The sequence below is a fragment of the Vitis riparia genome, chromosome 4 (genome assembly GCF_004353265.1).
Source record: "Vitis riparia cultivar Riparia Gloire de Montpellier isolate 1030 chromosome 4, EGFV_Vit.rip_1.0, whole genome shotgun sequence".
Lineage (NCBI taxonomy): Eukaryota > Viridiplantae > Streptophyta > Magnoliopsida > Vitales > Vitaceae > Vitis > Vitis riparia.
The window spans coordinates 4,746,054-4,770,342 of NC_048434.1; the positions used below are offsets into that span (position 1 = coordinate 4,746,054).

General features: G+C 31.9%; 2 protein-coding genes across 2 annotated transcripts; one reads left to right on the forward strand and one right to left on the reverse strand.

Annotated features, from left to right (window-relative positions):
* The first annotated feature begins 124 nt into the window (after positions 1 to 124).
* LOC117912439 (probable boron transporter 7) lies at positions 125 to 5,550 on the forward strand. Its single transcript, XM_034827014.1, has 14 exons — positions 125 to 382; positions 1,374 to 1,479; positions 1,574 to 1,656; positions 2,004 to 2,196; positions 2,300 to 2,438; positions 2,525 to 2,690; positions 2,775 to 2,941; positions 3,378 to 3,551; positions 3,641 to 3,736; positions 3,843 to 3,959; positions 4,037 to 4,356; positions 4,496 to 4,775; positions 4,906 to 5,043; positions 5,126 to 5,550. The coding sequence occupies exons 2-14, from the start codon at positions 1,376 to 1,378 to the stop codon at positions 5,156 to 5,158; spliced, it is 2,010 nt and encodes a 669-aa protein (XP_034682905.1). The 5' UTR covers positions 125 to 382; positions 1,374 to 1,375; the 3' UTR covers positions 5,159 to 5,550.
* Positions 5,551 to 7,417: 1,867 nt separating this feature from the next.
* On the reverse strand, positions 7,418 to 13,889 carry LOC117912373 (potassium channel AKT1). Its single transcript, XM_034826937.1, has 12 exons — positions 13,628 to 13,889; positions 12,138 to 12,503; positions 11,788 to 11,845; positions 11,381 to 11,698; positions 10,693 to 10,938; positions 10,309 to 10,407; positions 10,079 to 10,111; positions 9,767 to 9,952; positions 9,009 to 9,203; positions 8,852 to 8,927; positions 8,146 to 8,727; positions 7,418 to 7,894 (listed from the first exon to the last, which is right to left on the reverse strand). Exons 1-12 carry the CDS (start codon positions 13,831 to 13,833, stop codon positions 7,563 to 7,565), a joined length of 2,697 nt encoding a protein of 898 aa, XP_034682828.1. The 5' UTR covers positions 13,834 to 13,889; the 3' UTR covers positions 7,418 to 7,562.
* Positions 13,890 to 24,289: the final 10,400 nt, after the last annotated feature.

Genomic DNA, 24,289 nt, shown 5'->3' on the forward strand with positions numbered 1-24,289 from the left:
AGACACGTGTCATGTCCTAACAGAAGCTCGCGGGAAGGAGAAATGGGGACCACACGACATATGGTGTTTTTGAACACACCTCCGCTGCTCTCTCCCGCCCCTAAACTGCGGCTGGAAAGAGAAAAACGGAGAAAGGGAGAAAGAAAGAAGGGAAACGCAAGAAAGTGAGAGAGAAAGACAGAGAAAGTTCCCTAACCCCCCACCAGTTTGCGGCGGACTTTCATTGCCGATATCTGAAAGTCCGGCGGAGCACTCCACATTCTACCTCATCTTCGTCTTTCATTCCTGAGGGTTTTTTTTTTTTTTCCTTTTCTCTTTTCTTCTATATGCCTCTCTAGAGTCTCCGTCTGTTGCTCTCCTCCTCCAACATCAAGGTTGCCAGGTTGGTTACAGTCTATTCGTTTTCTTTTACTTTTTTTTTTAAATAAAGACTAATGCGTCTGAACTAAGGTATTCTCATGCATGAAGGTGTGGCTTGGCAGGAATCATTTATTTGGCTACGAGAAAATTTATGAATGAGATAGAAAATGTTGTTTAAGGTTCTACATTTTCTGATTTTTAGTTCCTGAGAAAAATAGTAGATTCAACTTCAAGGTTAAGCTTGACTTGAGTTTTCTTTTTCTTGTTTTTCTTTTTTTGGTTCTTTTCTCCGGTTTCTCTAGAAACAAACATAGCATTCATGCACGTGTGAGCAAAACCTTGCAATATCGAAGAGCGCGTTGTTGGATAAGATATTTGTTGTGTTAAAAATTTAGTGAATTTTTTTTTTTCCAATGAGTAAAGGATCTGATACCGAGGTGAGTTCGTACATGGAGGTTTAGAATGGTGTAGAAAAATTTTATTTTTCCTGTTTGGCCACCAAGAAAATTGTTAAAATAAGAAAAAATAAACAAATTGCAGAGTTTTACGCATTTCTGGTTTGTACCAAAGCCTACATGATTGGTCTCTTCCATATTTTTGCAGTTTATTCGTTAGATAGTTCTTTTTCTCTTTCTTGACTGTTCCATAACTCATAATGAACTGAAATCAAACTGCATCTGTGCATCCAGTTTCAAATACTCTGTTTGGTTCTTGAGAAACCTTAGGAAACGAAAAGGAAAATAAGCTTTTGAATCATTCCATTTTCTGCTGTTCAATTCTTGATAAAAAACTCAAGGTTGAGTGGAATTTTCTGTTGTTCCAGATTCTTGACAAGAAAACAGAACATTCAGGTTTTTTTTTTTAATCTTGAATTAGATAGCAGATTCATGAACAGATGTGGATGAACTAAACCTGTGTGGTCATTACATGGCTTCTTCAAATATTACTAAAGCAACTCAAGGATTTTGTCTACCTCTTCCATATACTAACATGTCTTATTTTTGTATTATCAGAAATGGGAAACATTAGAGTTCCTTTTAAAGGGATCATTAACGATTATAAAGGAAGAGCCCCATGCTATAAACAAGATTGGACTGGCGCGCATGGCTCCGGTGTTAGGTACTTTCTATTTGCTTCAGAACATGCTACATGGTTTAAATTGCCTTCTCTTGTAATGAAAATTTTTATTTATTCTCCTTTTGACGCCTGTCAGGATATTGGCTCCAACTTTCTATATATTCTTTGCTTCTGCCCTTCCCGTCATTGCCTTTGGGGAGCAATTGAGTAGGGAAACAGGTATTTTGTTCTCTCCCCAGAGCATGGTTTTTCATAGAGACTTCATAGGAGGCAGAAATTGCTTTAGGCTTTGATTTGTGTGAAAAAATCAAAATTCTGAACCTCCTAATTCAACTAATCTCTTTGTTGAGAGTAGCTTTTCATTTAAGAAAATGAAAACAGCATGAAAAAGAAAACATGAAACTTTCTTCTGCTTTCATTGGATTCATGAAGTGATAACTAGGGCTGAAGAAAAGGGATACTTAATGCAAGTGCCAAATCATAAATCTATGGATGAGAACTTTTCACCATCTTCTTTTCCCATGGGTATGATTGTTTTTCATGATTGAAACTTTTGTTTTTGTTAGATGGGCACTTGAGCTCAGTTCAAACTCTAGCTTCTACTGCTATATGTGGAATCATCCACTCAATTTTCGGTGGGCAGCCTTTGTTGATTTTAGGAGTTGCAGAGCCCACAGTTATTATGTACACTTACTTGTACAATTTCGCCAAAGGAAAGTCAGACTTAGGGAAGGATCTATATCTAGCTTGGGCTGGGTGGTAAGAGAATCAATCCCATCATTTTCCACATTGTTCTATGTCATCAAAGCATCATGAATCAGAACATATGTTTGCCTATTTTATTTATTTATGTTTTTTACAGGGTTTGCGTTTGGACAGCTTTAATGCTATTTCTTCTTGCAATATTCAATGCTTGCACCATCATCTCTAGGTTTACAAGGGTTGCAGGGGAACTCTTTGGCATGTTGATTGCAGTTCTTTTTGTTCAAGAGGCTATTAAGGTATGTGATAGAAAATACATGATAATATGTGGATTTAGCAAAGAGAGAGGATCTTGTGGTTAACGTGATAAATGTTCAAATTGCAGGGAGTAGTGAGCGAATTTAATATTCCCAAAGATGAAGATCCTAAATTAGTTAAGTATGAATTCCAGTGGCTTTATACAAATGGACTACTTGGGATCATTTTCTCTTTTGGTGTACTTTTTACTTCCCTAAAGAGCAGAAGAGCAAGGTCATGGCGATATAGCACTGGTAGGTTCAAGTGAAGTTTAGAGATTTAATCTCTGTGACTTATTGCTTGGGACCTGATTTTTTCCATTTGGCTGCTGAGTACAGGATGGGTCCGAGAGTTCATTGCAGATTATGGGGTTCCTCTTATGGTCCTGTTGTGGACAGCATTATCTTACAGTATACCTAAGAAAGTTCCTTCTGGAGTTCCCAGGAGGCTCTTTTGTCCTGTTCCCTGGGGTTCTGATTCAAATTACCAATGGTCTGTAGTACAGGTATTAATTTTGTGATGAATTCTCCCCTTCCCCCTCTTTTTTTATTCTCTTTTTTTTTTAGGGGGAAAGAAGTCATGTCTCTTTTTGGTATGGGTGTCTTCTAACTTCTAGTTGAAAGTCAGTTCCTGTGGATCTGAGTAGGAATCGTGCTAAAAAAAATACTAGTATTATTAGATATGGAAATTATTTTTGGAAACGATCATCAGCCAGAGAGAAAATGCTACTGCATTATGATTATATAATCTTTACTTGAGCTAGAGTGGCCTGTCTATTCACAATGCACAAAAGAATGGAACTGCACCTCATACTTGAGCTGGAGTGGCCCAAAACGGATCTCTTAGTGGGAATCAGAGGTTTTTCAAAATACATTTAACAACTTGACAAAAGTAATAGTGACAACGTTCTGAATTATGTGCTTCAAGTGCTCAAATTGCAGGATATGGGAAAGGTCCCATTGGGGTACATCTTTGCTGCCTTGATACCAGCTGTGATGATAGCGGGCTTATACTTTTTCGACCACAGTGTAGCTTCACAGATGGCACAGCAGAAGGAGTTCAATCTCAAAAACCCTTCTGCTTACCATTATGACCTTTTCTTGCTCGGAGTTATGGTATTTTCTGACTTCCTATTTTGTTATTTATGTTTCTGACATATTCTATCTAGATTAATTTTCATGCTTCTTTCACTTGGCTATTTCAGACTTTGCTCTGTGGGTTGCTTGGATTTCCTCCTTCAAATGGAGTCCTCCCACAATCCCCCATGCACACTAAGAGTCTTGCAGTCCTCAAGAAGCTGGTGGGATATTCTATTCTACCTAGAAGATAATTTCCTCTTCACTGATAGTGCTAACTGTCAATACCCCAGATTTGGATTCTTAGACAACATGATTTATACTTTGCAGTTGATTCGAAAAAAGATGATTAAAAGCGCCAAGGAATGTATAAAAGAGCAAGCAAGCAACTCAGAAATGTATGGAAGGATGCAAGCTGTGTTCATAGAAATGGACACAGCTCCTAGTGTAAGTGCTCTAGTCATGTACAATCACATGTATTTATTTTCTTTTTATTTGCTAACTAGAGTAAGGATTTTTTGCAGGATGTTTCAGTAGACAAAGAGTTGAAGGACTTGAAGGAGGCTGTAATGAAGAGCGAAGATGGAGGAGACACAAAAGGCAAATTCGATCCTGAGAAACACATCGATCCTTACTTGCCTGTTCGAGTTAATGAGCAAAGAGTGACCAACCTGTTGCAGTCCCTCCTTGTGGGAATATCTGTATGTGCTATCCCTGTCATCAAGGCTATACCTACCTCAGTTCTTTGGGGATACTTTGCCTACATGGCCGTCGATAGCCTCCCTGGGAATCAGTTCTGGGAAAGGATCTTGCTGCTCTTTATCACCCCTGGCCGCCGTTACAAGTAAGTTACGAAATAGGATGGCGATTTAGCTAATTTCGCCGTGGGGCAGTGATAAATACAGAACCAGAAAAAATGAATAGATGACCAATTTTATTTATTATTGTTATACTGATCCCATGTCATGCAATATTTGTTACAGAGTCCTGGAAGGAGTTCATGCTTCATTTGTGGAAACAGTACCATTCAAGTACATTGCGACATTCACGCTCTTCCAACTCGTATATCTTATGATTTGCTTTGGAATAACATGGATACCTATAGCTGGAATACTGTTCCCAGTGCCATTCTTTCTTCTCATAAGCATAAGACAGTACATTCTGCCCAAGCTGTTCCAAACTCAGCATCTTCGAGAACTGGATGCCGCAGAGTACGAGGAAATTGCTGGAGCCCCACAGCGCAGCCGCAGCATCTCAATCAGGGTATGTTATTTAGTTTCAGTGATGATGATGGTACCCTGAAGTGTACAATTTTATTGTTGAAATTAGTTGTCATAGTGTCCTGGAGAAGCCTAAAGTTTGTGCATATATGGGCGTGGAAACATGTGAGCAGGAGAGAGAAGAAGCTGTTCCTGGAAGTCAAGGGACTGACGAAGATTTTTTTGATGCGGAGATATTGGATGAAATGACTACCAATAGAGGGGAGTTGAAGCTTAGAACTGTAAGCTTCAATGAAGATAGATTCTTTCAGGTATGACCCAAAATCATTTTGCGCTTCCAGTCCTTATATCTCAAACAAAGCTTATAACTACGCATGTTGGGTTTTCTTTCAGGTGCACCCAGAAGACACCAGTCGGACGCAGTGAGAGCTGATGATGACGAAGATGGTAATACTGATCACAGAAAAGTGGCAAAGAATGTTATTTTCCTCGTATAGAGTCCACTGATTACACCTAAAAAGGCAAAAACAAAAGAGAATAGTGGAAAAACATAGAAGGATAATGAGTGGAGGAATGAAGTATTTGAATGTAATTTATATGGAGTAGAGGAAACCAGAGAATGCGGGGTGCAAGGTTTGGTGGGGGAACGGGGGAGAAGGCATTCATATACTTCTCTTTCCATGAAAATTTGATGGTCAAGGGGTGTAGGCTTTCGTCCAAAGGCCATTAGTAGAATTTCTCCAAATTCGGTTCATTCTTTTACTTTACATTTTCTACCTTTTGGAATTGTCATAATATAAACAAAATCCTTGCAACGATATATGATGAAAATAATAGAAAAACGAGAAAGAAGAACACACAGATTTAACGTGGTTCGGCTAATTGCCTACGTTCATGGGAACAGGAAAGAAGATTTTCGCTATATTCAAATTAGGATTACATAAAAGGTATTTATATTAATCATTGGATAATAAAATTCCAAAAATACCCCTGAACCGTACCGCGGGAGACACCCCAACCTATCATTCACCTACAACAATATAAATACAAGTCTAAATGGTAAATGTCGTGGCTCTACTCCATTCTACTCCACCTCACTCTGACATTTGCCCCTTTTTCTCGATATGTCTTTCGCTCAAATATGAACCACATACTACAACACATTTGTATCAACATTACGAACCCCGGAGCTAAATTAGGAAGAAAAAAACAATGTTCTGTTCCCTTTTTCTTCTTTCCTTCCATGATGAAGTCAATGCTTTCTTACACAAAGAAAATAGTTAAGCCAAAAAATACTTAAAACTCTCATAAAATTTCAAAAGCCTAATGAATATTGAAAGAAATGGCATTATACACTATATGTTTGAATATAATGGGCATCACTAAATAGAAATGATAAAATATAAATTTAATTAAAATCATATATGGTTATTGGTTTTTGAGGATATATACTTCCTAAATCCATGTTTATGTTTGTTATTATTGGCAATTTCTATTCAGTTTGCATTTGATTGTATAGTGGTTAAACTCAACCTATCATTCTATTCTATTATAGTGAAGACAACAAATTCAGAAAGATAATAATTGTTTGAGTTGCATTTGGGCATTTTTATATATTATAATACATGAAAAATATGATAATTTTTTTTAAAAAAAAATTACATTTAGATTTTAAATTACTTTTTTAGATCATAATTCATAATATTCTAAGATTAAAAGATATTTATTTTACCCATCAATAATAATAATAATAATAATAATAATAATAATAATAATAATAATAATAATATAATTTTCTTGGATTCGAACGGACAGAACCAAATCACATACAAATGAGTAGAAAAATATTTAAAAAATGTACGAAATTTTAACATGTTTCAACAATCAATTGAGTCCTTATACCCACAAAATATATTAATACTCAAGAATCTACTAAATAAAAAAATATTACAATAGTGAAGTTTTCAAAAAATCTTTTAATTGCAATCATACCAACATTAAAATATAAAAGGGTTAAATATATGATAAAAACAAACTTGACATTGATCACATAAAAATAAAAATTCTAAGAGATATTACTCCTTCAACCCATGAATTAATCGGGTAACTCAATCCCCATAAACTCAGTGGGGAGCTCGACCCTGAACTAATGAAAATTCACGATCTATCATTACCTACATTTTTGCAATCTTAAATCACAAAAGAAATTAACACTAAAATAAAAATTAAAAAACATTGCTTTGAGTTGGATTTGTTTTTTGGTAAAAATAAATTTATGTTATAAAAAATATTTTGAAAATTTTATTATCATCCATGCATTGTACTTCAGAAAGATTCTTAGAAATTATTTTTTGGAAACTGTTTACAAACACATCTTTTAACAGCCCTTTAGCTTCCTCTACAGAGCCATAAGTTCAATTCATCCAGACACGTAACTTTTTGGATGAAATCGAAGTTGGTTTTCTTTGAAAAATCATTTGTCACAACTCCATCAATCAAAACCCACCTGCTGATGGGATGTTTCTTCCAAAATTGATAACATTAATGTAAATTTAAGCTAATAAATTAAGAATGACTAACATTAAAACAAATCTGACTAAGAAGTGATTTTTATGTTTTTAGTTAAATTTATGAAATTAAAAAAATAAAAAAAATAAAAAAAAAAACAAAAAAGGTTTTATGCATATTTTTCTCCATGTCACTCATCATTTTCTATATTCTCTTTCCCCCATTTTTGTGTGTTGTAACTTGTAAGATCCACAAAAGTGGAAAACTATAAACACAATTTTGAAATTAAAAACAACATTTTCTCCTGTCCCCTATTTGTATGTTACTGTGGGGGAGAATCCAAATTATTCCCAGCCTCTACTTGCTTAGAATTTTCATCTCCATCCTCACTCACCAGAATGAGATGATCACCATCTCTGATAAGCTCTATGTCTTCAACTTCTGCTCCTTCTTTGGTTACAACTTTTGTAGGAGAAAACTTGAATTTTTTGGCACCGATATCCAGTAGCTCCTGAAGGGACTGTGGCAGAGGAACCAGCTTCCCTGCTACTTCACCTTTTTCTGGGCAGCTAAGTGTCACTCTAGCAGGAAAATCCCTTTGTCTTGGGGAAGTAGCAAAACTGGCCGCAGATCGAATAAAGCCCTTCCTCTCACCTGCATTATCAATTAAATCATAGTCAATCAAGAGCCATAATGAATATGTTCAAGACTATAATCTTTTTTCATGTTCATGTATACAGAGTTTATTGTTTTAGCTTGGCTTTATCTTCCTCAATCAATGTGAGTAACCCCATAACCTGAGAACTCAAGAAGTTGATAACTATTATCCTACATTTCACGACATTTGATTTCTTTTTTCTAGCATGTATTAGCAAAAAATTTAGGAGAAAAGAAGCCATGCTCACGTGTATTGACAGATGACATGATCCCAAAGAGTGAATTGTTGAAATTGTTGACCCTTCGCCTTGGACGGTTATCATCTATCCATGACACCTCAAGTCCTGTTGATTCTCTATCATGCTGAAAGGGCTGTAGATATGAGTCGCTCTTGAACTTCCCGAGGAAGGGGACCCCTGGCTTCTTGGTAGCTGGCACAGGGGTTAGTTTTTTAGTCTCCCGCTTGGTTTGGAACAGAACTTTAATTTCTTCATGGCCCTGTTGATCAGCCAAAGTCCTTGGGGTCCACCCATCGTTATCTAGCTTGTCAACATCAGCTCCTTGATCTAGCAGAAACTTAACTATTTCGATGTTTGCTTCAGAGGTTGCTGCATGAAGTGCAGTGGTGCCAGAGCTACTGGGATGTGTTACGTCCCCACCAAAGCGAACAAGGTCTTTGAGCAAGTCTAGGTTATTTCGTTCAACAGCAGTGCATGCATACTGACCCACATTGCTTAGTGGTATCTTCGCACCATTGTCCATGAGTAGTTTCATCATGGATTCATCTCTCTCCAAAATGGCATCCCACAGAGGAACAATTCCTTCTGAATCTGTATGAAATTAAGAAAAAAAAAATCAGAATATATGAAGTTGTAGGTAGGAGAAGCCATAGAGATTATGAACATGATACAATGATGACCAGATTTGAGATTGTATTCTTATGGTAATAGATACCTTTGCCATTAGGGTTTGCTCCGTATTCAAGAAGCAGGTGTGCACATTGTTCTCTCCCTTTGGACGCTGCAATATGCTGTAGCATAGAAATTAAAATGAGCTTCGAGCAAAGGATGTGTGTTTGCATGTATGCAGAGAGAAAGGGGGATTTTCAAACCAGAGGAGTTCGTCCGTTGCTGTCCAATTCGTTTGGATCCAAACCACGTTTCAGCAACTGATGCAACAATAGATCATCTCCTCTCAAAACTGCAAAACACAAACTGAGAGGCAATTCCATTCTTCCCTGAGCTAGCATGCTCTCTATGTCAGCCAAAACTCCTTCCATTACTGGGTTTTTGTGCTCTTTCAAATGCTGCATCACCCAAAAAAAAATTAGCATAACAATTTGCCTTCTGACAATATGTTTGCTTTGACATGAAAGGAAATGTTAAAAGTGAACTTTTATGAATATAATTGTATGAGGTAAGCATAAGTATTATTATAAAATTAGCCTACTACTCAGAAATAACAGCCCACAAAACATAAAGCAAAGCCACTTTCATTCATTTCAGAGAGCTATGTAAAATTCATTAACAAGCATATATCCTCTGCCTCTTTCATCTCCACATCTACCTTTTCTTGGTTTTAATAGGTAAGAACATGCAGGTGATTAAGCTCAGAAGGGGATCAATCCAAATACAAAGTACAGTTTCCCTCAACAATTTACCAACTTTGTCAAACATAGAAGAACAAGGTTTTTTGGAAAAACACAGTATTCTTTGTAAGTCACTATCTCCGATTATTTTGTAAAATGGAAGTAATTTCCTTTCTTTATTAGTCATAATGACAGCAAGATGACTTCCGTAGGAATGAGGAGAAATTGGAGCCTTAGTTGACTAGCCAAGCTATGTCATTATAGTTGTCAGTAATACAAACCTGAAGTAGATTGTTTATGATTATTGCTCCATCTCCAACGTTTGCCTGAACAAGATTTAGAAGTGCAGTACGGTTCAGACGAAGCAGCTGACACAGTCGTTTGGTCCGAGCTGTGAACAGTTGTGGCCTGTAACAAAGCACACCTATCTCACCACAGACATCTCCTGTCCTTATCTCTCCAACAACCTGCAATCCTCCATAGCAGACAGGATTCTTTTTATGATGGTGAATGAGTTTCCACATCTTTTCTCAGAGATCATGACAATATACAGTTTATAATGCTAACTGGAGTGTTTATATCATTAAACTTACCTGTTCTATCGCATTCCTACGTTCAATGAGCTCCTGTCAGATAGACTTCAATATAAGAAGCCCGAAAGACCAAAAAACAAAACAAAACAAAAACAGGAATAAATTCTTGAGTTTTGAATAGCAATAATTTGTAGAATGTGACCTATTTTACTATGTCTTTGACACAAATATATCATATAGATAGATAGATAGATAGATAGACAAAGAGAGAGAGAGAGAGGGGTTCTTACCACAACACCAGTAACCAGTACATACAAGTCTGTAGGTGCTTCATTCTGCAAAATGATGTCTTCTTTGGGAGGAAAATACTCAGGCTTCATCTCTGAAACCTTCAAATTTTAAGACAAGGAAGAAGAGCTAAAATAAGAAAAATGAATTTTTGGCGTGTGAATATGTGCATTTTTCTTAACAGGTTATGGTAAGATACTTATGGTCTTGTTACATGTGTAAATAGAAAATGTGATTCTTTCACTTTTGTAATGCTTAATTCAATATGAGCAAATTTTGCAGCTTTAGAATTGCATATGGTGAAATAAATCATGTTGACACATTAGAGAACGCCTTAAAACACTATCAGCACCAACAAAGAAGATTGATAGAATTAGAAAGATTACCAGTTGGAAAAGTAAGTCATTTGATACACCACGAAACAAGTACACTTTGTCCACAAGTGAGTAGAAGAGATAGTGTGAAATACTTGATCGAATGGCTTTAGGAAGGACTTCTAGGGTCTCTTGCTGTTGCAGCCCTTCTGAGTTTGTTCTATGCCTCAAACTCAAGTGAGCAAGCATTTGATCTTGCAGGCGTACAGGTAGTTGATTCCTCAGTGCAAAACTTGAGGCAGCTTGAATACTATCTCTCTGCAATTCCACATGAAAGCACCCTTGAAAAAGTGAAGTGAGAAAGCACAAACATTCAAAATAAAAAATCCAATAGAACAAAGATGCATGGCCTTGAGTTTTTTGAATGAAAATCTGTCCCATACATTAACAGAACTTGGACAAGCATGTTGGCTAATTGAAAAAGCAGCACCAATTTAAAAATGTAGTTCAGTTTCTTAAGAAGTCCATTCTATTTCACTTTGTGCAAATGGTGAATTTGAAACTCCACTGGAACAGAACTCAGAGAGGAAGTGCCCACCCTGAAGTGGAAATAGGTCTCAGATAAAATGTTTTCAAGGTGTTACCTTTTTCTGCAAGAAGGGATGTTGAGCCCAAAAAATCCTTTTAACTTGAGCAGGAATGCTCAAAACTTGAGATCATCTCAATTTTAAGCTTAAGCAATTAGAAAGAATTTACTCACAAATTTCCTAGTTCGACTGGTACCATGGACAACCAAGTTGGTCATATTCCCAATCAAATATGATGTTAATCCAAGATTAAAGAGCATGTAGAAGATGTCAAACACCATCTCCCTTGTATTCACTGCATGCAAATCGCCATAGCCCGTAGTTGTAAGAGTGGTGATTGACCAGTACATTGAGGTCACGTATCGTTGCCACAAACTGTGGGTATTAAGGTCCCCCATGACCAACCCAAGCCATGTCTTCTTTGGGTCACCGTGTTGAGAACCAAGGAGATAGTAGAAGCAACCAGCACAGTGAACTGCAAATAGAGTAACCTACAAGGAATCATGATAAGATGGGTCATTATCAAAGAATGCCCCCCCAATTTATCGGAAACAACTAAATATCCTCAGCAGGTACTCACACAAATAAGCTTTGCACATCGAACCCAAAAGTAGTTAAAGTTCCTATCTTTCTCCAATCTGTAATGATACAAGGAACAATGAAACTTTCATGGTCAGGAAACCAAATCATCAAGAAGATCCAATCATCATAACAAAGATCGCTTCCTAACAAAGTAAAAAATTAGAACAGTTGTTGTTGCTAAACACATGGATTTGATATAAGCTTCTTTCATGATGTAGCAGTACTGAAACACGATTTCTCTGACAAGAAAGTCACCGATTCCTAAGTTGTCAGGAACTTAAAAACTTGACATCATATAAGAAAGATTATAACAATCCAAGAAATTGATGGTGGAAGCCCCTGGCTTACCTGGCAAACATAGAACTGACTCTTCGGAGACGCCAGAGACGGAGCATATTGAAGTAGCCATATTCTTTAAGAGGTTTGGGCAAAATTTTCCGAGCAAGTTCAGAAGGGATTGTGGAAATGACATCAAAGGCTAACCATGTTTTCGTGTATCTCCAAGCAATTAGCTTGTGATTGTCAACGAGGAGGTAAGTAGATCTATCGAGGTAGGCAACAAAGAAGGTCAAGATAATATCAATGGCAAAAAACCCATTAACTACATTATCAGCAATGGAGAGAGGCCCCTTTGGTTCTTCGAGGAATCCAAACTCAAATGGAGATACCCATGCTGTATAGAAGACCAGAAATACCAGATATGTCTCCCAGAGTCTGCAATTGTCAGTTTAGGCAAGGTGGGGTTCAATTAATTCAAATCATTCATAACATCAAGCTCAAATCCATGAACTTATGCTTGCTAAACAACGTAAGAAGATGGTTGTCTGATATTTAGCATTTAAAAGAAAGTGCAAAGCTAATTAAACCAGAAAAGCATTTGGGGAAAATACTCTGATCCTACTCAGTCATTCCATTTGAAGAAATATAATACAACATTGAAGTAATGATTCATAATAATCATTCCTACAGAGAAAAATCCATCCATGATAACAAGCATGCAACCGACCATCTAAGCTAAATGATTAATGTGATCGAAGCAGTTTCACATTTTATTTTTTAGCATAAAAGACCACCCAGAAAACTTGCAAGAATGCAAAGAAAATTTAAAAAACAAAAACAAACATAAAGGGAAAGGGGAAAAAGAAAAGGATGTTGCTTTTGCAAAATGATCTGTTTTGTCTCCTTTGTTTTTTTCTACTTTTTTGCAAAAAGTTTCAGAAAACCCCAAGGCTGTATAAAAACAAACCATTGAAATCAGAATCACATTCAAAAAAATCAACACGGAAAAAAAAAAGAGATTCTTTAAATCTTCACCAGAAATCAAGCAATAACATGTCTGTTCAAGATACCACTACCAGGACAAACACTAAAAGATTCATATTCCTTCCCTTCCATGAGCTCCCATCTAAAGGACCCAACACATAGAATCTAAAAAGTCAGTAAATATACACTAAAAATCAAACAATAACACAGACATTCAAAAAAACCCAGAAAGATTATCATTCATATAAACCCCAAAAAACTCAAATTCGTGTGTTCTGGTATTCATTAAATATACACTACCAAAAGTAAACATCAACATTTATTCCAACAACCCAGATGAATAATCATTCATATAAACATAAAAAAAATAAGCTTTCATTCCGAAAACATTGATAAATCAATCATTCATACAAACATCAAAAGCCTCCAATCCGCTTGTTTGCATTCATTCCAAAAAAAACCCATAAAATAACGATGAATATGGAGATGAAAATCCTGAAAATCATGTGTTTTGAGAATGTCCCACAAAAAAAAAAAATGATGTAAACGGGAAGAAAGATTGTCTGAAAGAGCACCTGTAACGGGCATCAAAAGGAGAGACAATGAAGCGACGGAGATTGATTCTGCGGTTGCTACGTGCGCCAAGAGAAGGGAGGATAGCACTTGTGACGCTGAAATGGCTTGCGTCGTCTCTTGACAACTGCTCAATGGCCTCTTCTTCGCCACCTCCTCCACACCATCCTCCCCTCAGCAATCCGCCTCTCTTTCGTCTATGCACCATCTTATTTCCAGCTCTCCTTCTCAACCACCATAAAGCCTCCCTCTGCCCCTCCTCCCTCCCCTCTCTCTCTTCCTCTTCCTCTCCCACTCCCCCTCTCTCTCCCCCTCTCTCTCCCGGTGTCTTAAGGAAAGGTGCTGCAGCTATTACGTGAGTTGCGGTCCTTTTTCTGTTTATGTCGATGTTATTACTCACATGACTTTCCCCATAAAATTATATAAAGACCATTCTACCCTTTTGTTATTATCACTTGCTATAATAATAATAATGCCTTACCTGATAATTTAAAAAATATTTTTAGATTTTTGTTAACTAATTAAGATAATGATTCCATGCAACATGAGTTTAAATGGTATACGTGATCTTAAATCTTTGACTTTTTTTAATCCCTATTTATTTTTAATAAATAAGTTCAACATTAAATCACCACATCGAGATCTAACAAAATGCTAAAAATAGACCCAAATAAAAACATACAAAGTCAAGAAACAATTTTTTTTTTCAAATCATGAAATTATTTGTTTTTAAAAAATATTTATTAATATATTTCAACCTATTAAAAAAATAATTAATTTATTAAAAAGAATGAAATAATCCTCATATTTATGAATTTAACCTTTCCCGTAAAATAATCCTCATATTTACAAATTTAATATCTCCCATGTTTTTACTCATTCTTGACATAAATGCCCTTAATTATTTTAAGTATTTACATGTAGTTTTAAAAGAAATGGTTATTATTATAAGAAAATAATAAAGGTATTTTTGTCCAAAAATGATGAAAAAAAAAATGAAGGGTTTGATATCCAAATTTGGGTTTTAATGACCATTTTAATCAAATAACCTTTAAAAAAATATAAAGAAATAATAACAAAACCACTAACCTTCCCAATTTTAGAAATTTTTTCCCCTTTCAAACTTGTCCACCATATCATACTTATAATTAATCATAAGTAACAAATTTTAAAAGCCTTAAAAAAGGGAATAAGTAACTCATACTATACTTCATCAAAGATATCGTTTCAATTTATAGTAAAGTTTTATAATTTCTAAATTTCATTTTTACCTTTTTTTAAAAATTGTTGCATCAATAAAAGCTTTAATACGAATAATGTTTGTTCCATCATGTAAATGAAATAATCATTTCACCATATTATAGATAATATTATAACTGAGAGAACCAAATATAATTATTGGGATCTTCTATTCTTATTCACATCTTTATCTCATAACATTTTTTTTTAATATTATAATAATATATCAATTTATAAAATATTCTTTATATAAATAAATTTTACTAATTAGAGATTTGGGAAACTTTCCGACATATAATAACTTTATGATCACTTTTATTATTGAGCAATCGAACACTCTTACACAAAATGTTCAATATAGCAAAAATAGACCAAAAATGTTAATTATCTCACATGTTACTATACAATTTTAAGCGAGTAAAAGATCAAGTAATAATAAATAATAAGAACCCCATTTGCAATATTTGGATTATAAACAAATTAGTGACACGTGTCACTTTAGTATTTCCTTATTTATTCATCTATTAAAGGTTTTGAACACGTGTTATTAACCAATTTTATGAAAGGTGCAAAACTCCCAAGAATAATATGCAAACTTTAATGCTACTTTTGGTGGAGAAAGAGAGTATAAAAAAATTATTAAAAAGAATTATTTTTTTCGTGTTTGATTTTATCATAAAAGATGTAAAAGAAAAAAAAAATTAAATATAAGTAAAATAATTTTTAAAATTTATATATTTTAAAATCATTTAATCAAGACATTAAATAAATTATTTTTTTTCTTTCATTTCACTTTTTTTATTATTAATTAAAATGGTGTTTGTTTTTCGTTTGATTTTTTTTATTCAAATAAAAATTATTTATTAATATCACTCAACATAACTAAATCGAATCAATTAACAACAAGTTTATTTTAATTATATTAGTTGATATTTTTATTAAACTAAATATTTTGATTTTTTTTATTCAATTAACATATAAAAACTAGCAATCTGAATTTCTCAAAAAAAAAATATTCATCAATATTTTATATTTTTTGCATCCAAAAATTCAGTCAATTTCATTAAATCTTATCTCCCCAAAATTTCGAAAGGTCTATTTGGTAATTGTTTTTTAAAATATTTTTTATTTTTTAGAATAAAATAACATAAAAACATGCTTACTAATTAAAAAAAAAAATAGAAAACAATTTTCTATTTTTAAAAATAAGAAAAAAAATATTTTAAAAAATATTTTTTAATTATTTTCACTTATTATACAAGAATTGTTTTAAAAAATAATTACACAAAAATAAAAAATGATTAAAACTGAACTCCTATATATTAAAATTATTTTTAAAATATAAAAAAACAGATTAAAAATATTTTAAATTCATAAATAGAATTTTGTTTTACAAAATATTATGAAATAATTTTTAAAAACTATTTTTTAGAGTTATTTTTAAAAACAATCTGTTTTCGATAACTGTTTCAGAATTGTTTTGGAGATCACTCCCCAAACAATGGCTAATAATTTGTTTTGTATTGGAGTAAACAAGAGAGATATAATGAAGATGATGGACGGAAATGGCATTGTTAGCAAAGAGGAGGCTACATGCATCAAATGGAAGAGAGCCACTGACTTGAATGCATCTTGTCTTGTGTGCCAAGTGCCAAGTGCCAAACCCACTACCACTGCCACATGGTTGGTCTACATATTCCTAGATTTTTCCTACCTCCCTCTTCCTCCTTATTTATTTATTTATTAATTTATTAATGTGAAAATCTAAAATTTATAATTTAATAAGCGAGGAATAAACTAAAATATAAAAGTAACTGTTTTCAAAAACATTTTTAAAAAATAGAAACTCTTTGGTTATGTGATTTAAAAACGGTTAAAAATATAAAATTATTTTAAAAATTTATAATACTTGTTATTTGAAAACAATTTTTAAAAATAAAATGAAATAAAAAATAATTTTTATAGAACAATTATAAGTTATTTTCACTGATTTTTTAAAACAAAACGAAAACCTTGGTCTATTTAATCATATTTTCTTAAACTTGTTTTTAAGAACCATTAAAAAACAAGTTTTAGAAAACATGATTAAACGAACTTATAATTTTTTAAAACAGTTTTTTTTTTGAAAATTTTTATCATTTTTGTAAAATAAAAGTCTATTGAAAAACTTAAAATATTTTTAACTTGTTTTTAATATTTTTAAATATATTTTAAAAATAATTTTTACATCTAGTATTTTATTTTTAATCTTACTACATATTTATATAATTATTTCTTAAAATCAAATAAATGAAAATAACATAAAAACAACTAAAATATATTATCTAAAAACTTATATTTTATGTTTTTAAGAATAAAAAACAAAAAAACTGTTTTTGGTTTTTAAATATATTTTCTGTGTTTTTTGTTCTGAAAAACAAAAATTGTTTTAAAAAATAATTCTCAAACAAACAATAATTATTAAAAAAAAATCATTAAACTTGTTTGTCAGAAAAATGTCTGAGACAGTACATAGGCACTAAAGTCCAGTTCATTTAAATTTATTTAATAGATGAAATGTACCAAAGGTAAATTTAATGGAATGAGTATTAATGCCTCTGAATCCAATTCTTGATGGGTTCAAAATTTTGGGTGGCCAGTGTCATCATGGCCTTCCTTTTCCTTTTTCCTTCTTAATTAGTTAAAGTATATGCCCTTAAATTTTATATTGTGAAGGAGAACATCCTAGTACAGTCATTTGACCACATTTGGCTCTTTGGTCTGGTTCTTTATAGAGAGGAATCGTCAAGATTCTCAATCTTCCATGTTCAAGCCATCATTCAAGGAGAGATATTCTGGTACCCTTTGTTCTTTGAATGTTATTTAAACCATATACCTGCTTTTACATTGTAATTTAGCTCAGGATTTTGAAAAAAATATATAGCAATTTTAAAAAATATTTATTAAATAATGGTATATTTATTTTATTCATACCTAAGGACCTATTTTAAAATGCCGTTTGGGTGATTCATTATCGGGCTTCAAAACAGTATTTTAAATAATGGTATATAAGCAACTCAATATGATGCTTCAGTGACCCCATGACTCTTGACTTTGGTTCTGATATCAATTCTTTGATTGGATTTTGACAATTTCATTTGAAAACTAATTAGTGTCCAATGAAAGTAAATTAAATTTTTTATGACATTTGACGTCATACCCAACAATCTAAGAGTCCATCCATCCACCCCAACAAAATTAATTAAGAATAATGACATAAAAGACATAAAAATGAATTTATATGAAAATCGAGAATAAAATTAATTTAGAAAGAGTTTTAATTTGAGAATTTAAAAAGAAAAGTATTTTCAAATAATAAAACAATTTGGAAAAGAAAATTTTATATTGAAAATTTAAAAATGAAAAATTTTCCAAATTTTTGAAGAGATTTTGAAAGGAATTTAATTTAGAGATTTAAAAAAAATGTTTCTAAATCTTTTTTAACCTATTCAACATCCTCATATTGGTCTTAAGTTTCCGAAATTGTTTTTTTAGTAAAATATAAAATCTTTCCAATTTTTCTAAGATTGTTAAGTTATCTATTTTTTTTAAATAAAATATGATTTCTAAATTAATTTTAAGTCCAAGTTTTTTATTTTCATGTGCCTAAACTCGGTGTTTGGTATTTTCATTCCTTAGGTGAGTAATAGAGGTTTGCAAGTCTTAGGAATAACATACGTCACATAAATCTATGTAATTTTTCTTTTAATAGTGGATTTGTATTTGTAGGAGACTTTTATGGATGGTTTCCATGTAAATCATTGTCTTTTAGTGTGATTGAATTTCTCTACTTTATCTTTAATTCTTAAAAATAAAAATAAAAATAAAAATTTGAGTAAAAAAAAATAACTACCTTTTCACCCTTCTAGGTATTCCATAAGTAAGATCCAAAGTTTCAATTAGCAAGAAGAAAATAATTAATTTCAACATAGAATTATCTTACAATATGAAAGTTAATTGCAAAAAAAATTAACAAAATATATATTTTGCATCTTTATATCAAAGATGAGAATGGGATGTTAAAAAGAATGAAGAAGAAAACTTTCTTGAACAAAAAAATAGATTTTTCAATAATAAATATAATTCTCTACTTGAGAAAAAATGAAGTTTTATCTCACTAAAAAAATGAAAAACCTAGAAAGGACTTGGTCTCTAAAAATGAAGTTTTCAATCTTGAGACTAAGGTCTTGTTAAAAACAAAAACACACACAAAAATTAACTCAAATTTAATAAATTTTGTGAAACCAAGGTTTGGTTAATCTCGATTTTGATGATAACAAAACATTGTTTAGAACTAATGATTATATTTTAAGTGTGATTAGGCAAGATGATTTCTAAAGTGACAATTACAAAGACATATCAAGCCAAAGAGAAATCATGAAGAAGAAGACCACCTCAAAGAGAAGTGCTTTTCAAGACCCAAGTTTCATAAGATCTCTTTGTAAGGTTGTTGGTGCACTAGATTTTTTCATGCATTACATTTTTTACTTATACACCAAAATCATTCAAGAATTAATTCATTTTAAATCCTTTTAAAATTGGATGATTTCATGTTTTCAATTAAAACCTTGTGTCAAATATTTTCCAAACTTGTTTTAAAGGTTTTAAGTTGAAAAAGTTGAGTGTTGAGCCAAAAATGGCTCAACCGGTTGACCCCCAGCTCAACCGGTTGAGGGGTGTGAACAGTAACCGGTCGACCGTTCGAAAAATGCAAAAATTTTCTCTTTCTTCCAGAACGGTTGTTCAACCGGTCAAGGTTGAACCTCGTCCGGTCGAGGTCTTGTCTAGGTCCGGTCAAGGTCCGGTCGAGGCCCAACGGTCACCTACCAAGCATTAAATGCTAACGGCTAGTCAACCGGTCGACCCCTAGCTCGACCGGTCGAACCCCAAATGGCTAGTTTGACTTTTTTCTTATATAAAAAGGCTTCAACCTTCATTGTTTCAAGAACTTAACATTCCTAAATCATTCTTGAATATATTTGAGCCTTAGAAGAGTGTTTTTGAGTGCACCATTGTTCCAAAACTTGCATATCATTAGTGCACCATTCAATCCTAGTTTCTTGTATCATTTGAGCTTAAAGCTTTTGTATTAGGATTTTGTGAGATCTTTATTTGTATATCTTTGAGATAAAGTTTTCCAAGAGTGTGGTATCTCTTGAGAAGTGTAAAGGGTGCTTGGAGCCAAAAGTCCAAGAGGGTGGATTGGAACCATAATCCAATTGTATTGCTTGAAGGCTTGGTTTGGAAGCCTTGGATTAGTGGAACCTCAAGCTTGGGATTGAAGCTAGAGGAGAGTGGATGTAGGCCGGGTTGCGCCGAACCACTATAAATCTTGTGTTTGCATTCTCTCTTCCATACTCTTTTAATTTATATGCAATTGTCTTTATATTGTTTATTATATACTTGCATATAATTGTCTCTTACATTCACATAGTCTAATTTGGGAAAAAGAGACCATCACCCTATTCACCCCCCCTTTAGGGTGATTACCATAGGTTGGGTTAGCCTAATATTTCTAACAAATTTCATTTTGGAAAATGTTTTTGAATTAAATTGAACATGATATTTCAAATTAATTTTAAATAACCATACTATTCATAATGTCTTTGAATTTAAATCTTAACACAATAATCAAACCTCGATTACAAATAATAGAAAATCTTATAAAGTATTTTTATCAAATTCTTTATTTACTTTTAAAGTAATTTTAAGAATAATAAATAGAAGAATAAACAATTTAAATAATAACAAAATGAAAATGAACTTGCAGTATTAATGTGGGAATTATGAATATTCATAATAGGGTTAGCTTGAGTGCAAGCTTTTGAAACCCATTGAATCCTTTTTCTTTCTATATTAAAATAATAATAATAATAATGTCTTAGGCTCCATCACGAGCTTGTTAATTTTTCTATGAAATTCTTCAAACTTGCTATTATGACACTTATCACTAGTGTGACCATTTCTATGATAAAAAACAAACATATGACATGGTTACAATAAAAATTACCTTTTTAATCTTAACAAAATTAGTATTCTTATTAGTAGTAAATTCATCAAGACATACTAGACCTCTATTATTTGTAGTGATCTTCTCTTTTTTAATGATTTTATTTAATACCTTAATTCATGGATAGAAGACTTATAACATTTTCTAAAAATCGGGCATGTTTGGGAACGGTTTTCAATAATAGTTTCATGTTTTCTAGAACAAAAAAACTAGAAAACACATTTGACAATCAAAAACTCTTTTTTGTTCTTAGAAAATAGAAAACATGATATTTTCAGATAATATTTTTTAATTTTTTTCACTTGGTTTTTTAGAGTTGTTTTAAAAGAAATAATGATATAAACATATATCATGATTAAAAATAAAGTTGTGAACATAAAAATTAAAATAGGTTAAAAATATTTTAGGTCCTCAAATGGACTTTTGTTTTATAAACATTAAAAAACAATTTTCAAAAATAGTTTTAAAATTTTTTTTTCAAAACTGTTTTAAAAAATAGTTACGAGATCCTAATTTTACAAGAAAGGTTTTTTTTTTTCATCTTTTGACATCTTATTCTCATTTTTTTAAGGATACAAACATAAAAGTCATTTTAATACATTTATTCAACAAACTTTGATATGCTCACCCAAATCATTCTCATCATAATTACCATCACCAAAGGCACCACAATCAAATGCAAATAGAATTAACAAAACCTAGTTGGTGATTTTAATCATTCCTATTCTCACCCAAATTCGATGATTTGCTTTTACTTAACTTATAATTACTCCAAATTTAAGATTCGAAGTGTTCTACACTCGAACACCAATTGAAAATTTAAATCTTACTTATGAAATACCTAGAAAATGGTGAATAGGTAGTTTTTTTTTTTAATCCAAAATTTAATTTTTAAAATTTCTCTTTAAAAATTGGTGATAAAAGAGTTATATTCAAATACACCAAGAGTGATTTAGGTTGAAAACCACCCACAAAGTCTCTACGAGGCTTTATGGGCGTAAAAACAATAAGGCTAGAGTTCGTGGTGTTATAATTAATTAAATATGAAAAAAAATAGTATATAAATTTACTTTGAGGTTATTACTTTTTGAGACTTACAAAAAAATGTACGCCTAACTAACGTCCTCGAGGCAAAGTCCACTGTACTCCTCAGTGGACTCTTCAATATCCTTTAGGAGAATGCAAATCTCTCGAACCTAAAAAAAAGAAAGAATAATGACTTCTATGCATATATTCTAGAAAACCCAATGAAATTGATATTAATTTAAAAATCATATTTTGCTAAAAATAATTTAAAAACCTAAGAATCTTATAAATATTTGGAAAAATCTTATATTTTATAAAAACAATAATAATAATAATGTGAGAAACTTAATACCCTAGAAAGATTTGAAAAAAAAAAAAATTTCTAAGCTAAAAAAGATCTAGAAACATTTTTCTTTTTAAATTCTTAAATTAAATTCCTTTCCAAATTTCTTCAAAGATTTTGAAAGTTTTTTTTTTTTTTTTTTAATTCTCAAGTAAAATTCTTCTCCAAATTGTTTTTATTATTTAGAAAGATTCTTCTCTTTACTTTATAGTGACTTTTAATTTTTAAGTTTATTTTTCAAAATTTAATTAATTTAAGTATTATATATATATATATATATATATATATATATATATATATTATAAAATATTTTAAATTTTATAATGAAATATATAAAATTTTATTCAAAATTTCAACTAGATGACATTTTTAACTAAAAATTTTAAATTTTTTGAATTTTTAAATATATAAAATCTATAAATTTATATATGTTAGCCCAAGGGTTCTCCTAATCGTGTTTTGATGATAACAAACCATGTTTAAGTGACTAATTGGTTTGAATTCTAAAAAATTTCATATGTTGGTTTGGAAATTCATCAAATGACCCCATGAATACAAGATCAAAATATTTAGAAGACCTTTAATTATAGGAAACATATGTAAGATAAATGCATGAGTGTACTTAGGATTTTCATATATTTTCATGTGTCTTTAAAAACTTTTCAAAATTGACATATTCATTTACCTAATGACCTTGCTTAAGTGTTAGAAGAGAAAATAATATAAAAAAAATAGGTTTTCGGGCCAAAAAATGTGAACTAGTTGAGGTGGTGACTAACCGACTAAGGTACCGGTCGACCAGATACACTTTCCCGATTGATGTTCGGTTGAGAAATGTAAAAAATCTCATCTATCTTCCAGTAGCCTTTCACTCTTAGTTGAAGGATATGTCTTCTCGATCGAGGTCCGATTGATGACCGGTTAAAGAGTAACGGTCACCTGCCACATATTCATTGCCCAACGACTAGTCAACTGATTGACTCCCAACTCGGCCGATCAAGGTTGTTTTTTTGGCATTCGGTTAGAAACCTATAAATTGAGAGCTCCACTTCATTTATAAGTAAGAGAACACCTGCATTTATTTATTTACTTATTTGTTCTTACTTTAAAAGTTCTCATTCTTTTATTGGTGTATTAAATCTCCATTTGTATATTCTTTAGTGCACCTTTGTGATTCATTCTAAACTTTGAGTTATGCTTGAGTCATTGTTGAGTTAGGTTGAGATATTCAAACTTGTTATTTGAATGTTATAATATTTAAGTGAGTAGAGACTTGAAAAGATTGTATAAGAGTCCATTGAAGCCGAAATCCAAGTGTAAAGGTGATTAAAAGATTGGTTGAAGTTTCAAGTATAGTGGAATCCTCATTCAGTTACAAGCTTGAGAAAAGTGGACGTAGGTAAGGAAATGTCAAACCACTAAAAAATTTGAGTTTGCTCTCTTTAACTTTATCTCCTTATATTTGTGTTTTATTTGCTTAAATTTGTTATGATTGAGAAAAAAATTTTAAAACCTAATTCACCCTTCCTCCTCCTTCTAGGGTGTTTTTTTTTTTATTAAGATTAGCCTTTATTTCTCAAAATGGATTAAATAAGTTCATTTCATCCCACTAATTAAATGAGTTAAATAATTCATAAAGAGATTGGGTTGTAAATGAATCATTTTGAAATAGTTATGTAAACATTTTTGATCAATTGAACAATCAAATATAAATTTGACCCGTTTCTTAAACGAGTGATACATGTTGACACAATTATGATACGAGGACTATTAGAGAATTAGTATTGTCATGTTATACCAAATTTATGAGGCTTATTAAAATTAGATTTCAAATGAATAATTTTTCTATTATGAAAATTGTTAGTGAACTAAATTGGAAATGATTTAAAGTTAGAAAAAGATTTTTCGATATTATCATTATTATTATTTTTAAATTAGAAGCTTCTTCCTTTTAATAAAATTACTCATAACGCATTCATCAGTCTTTAAAAATACAACCTTATACTT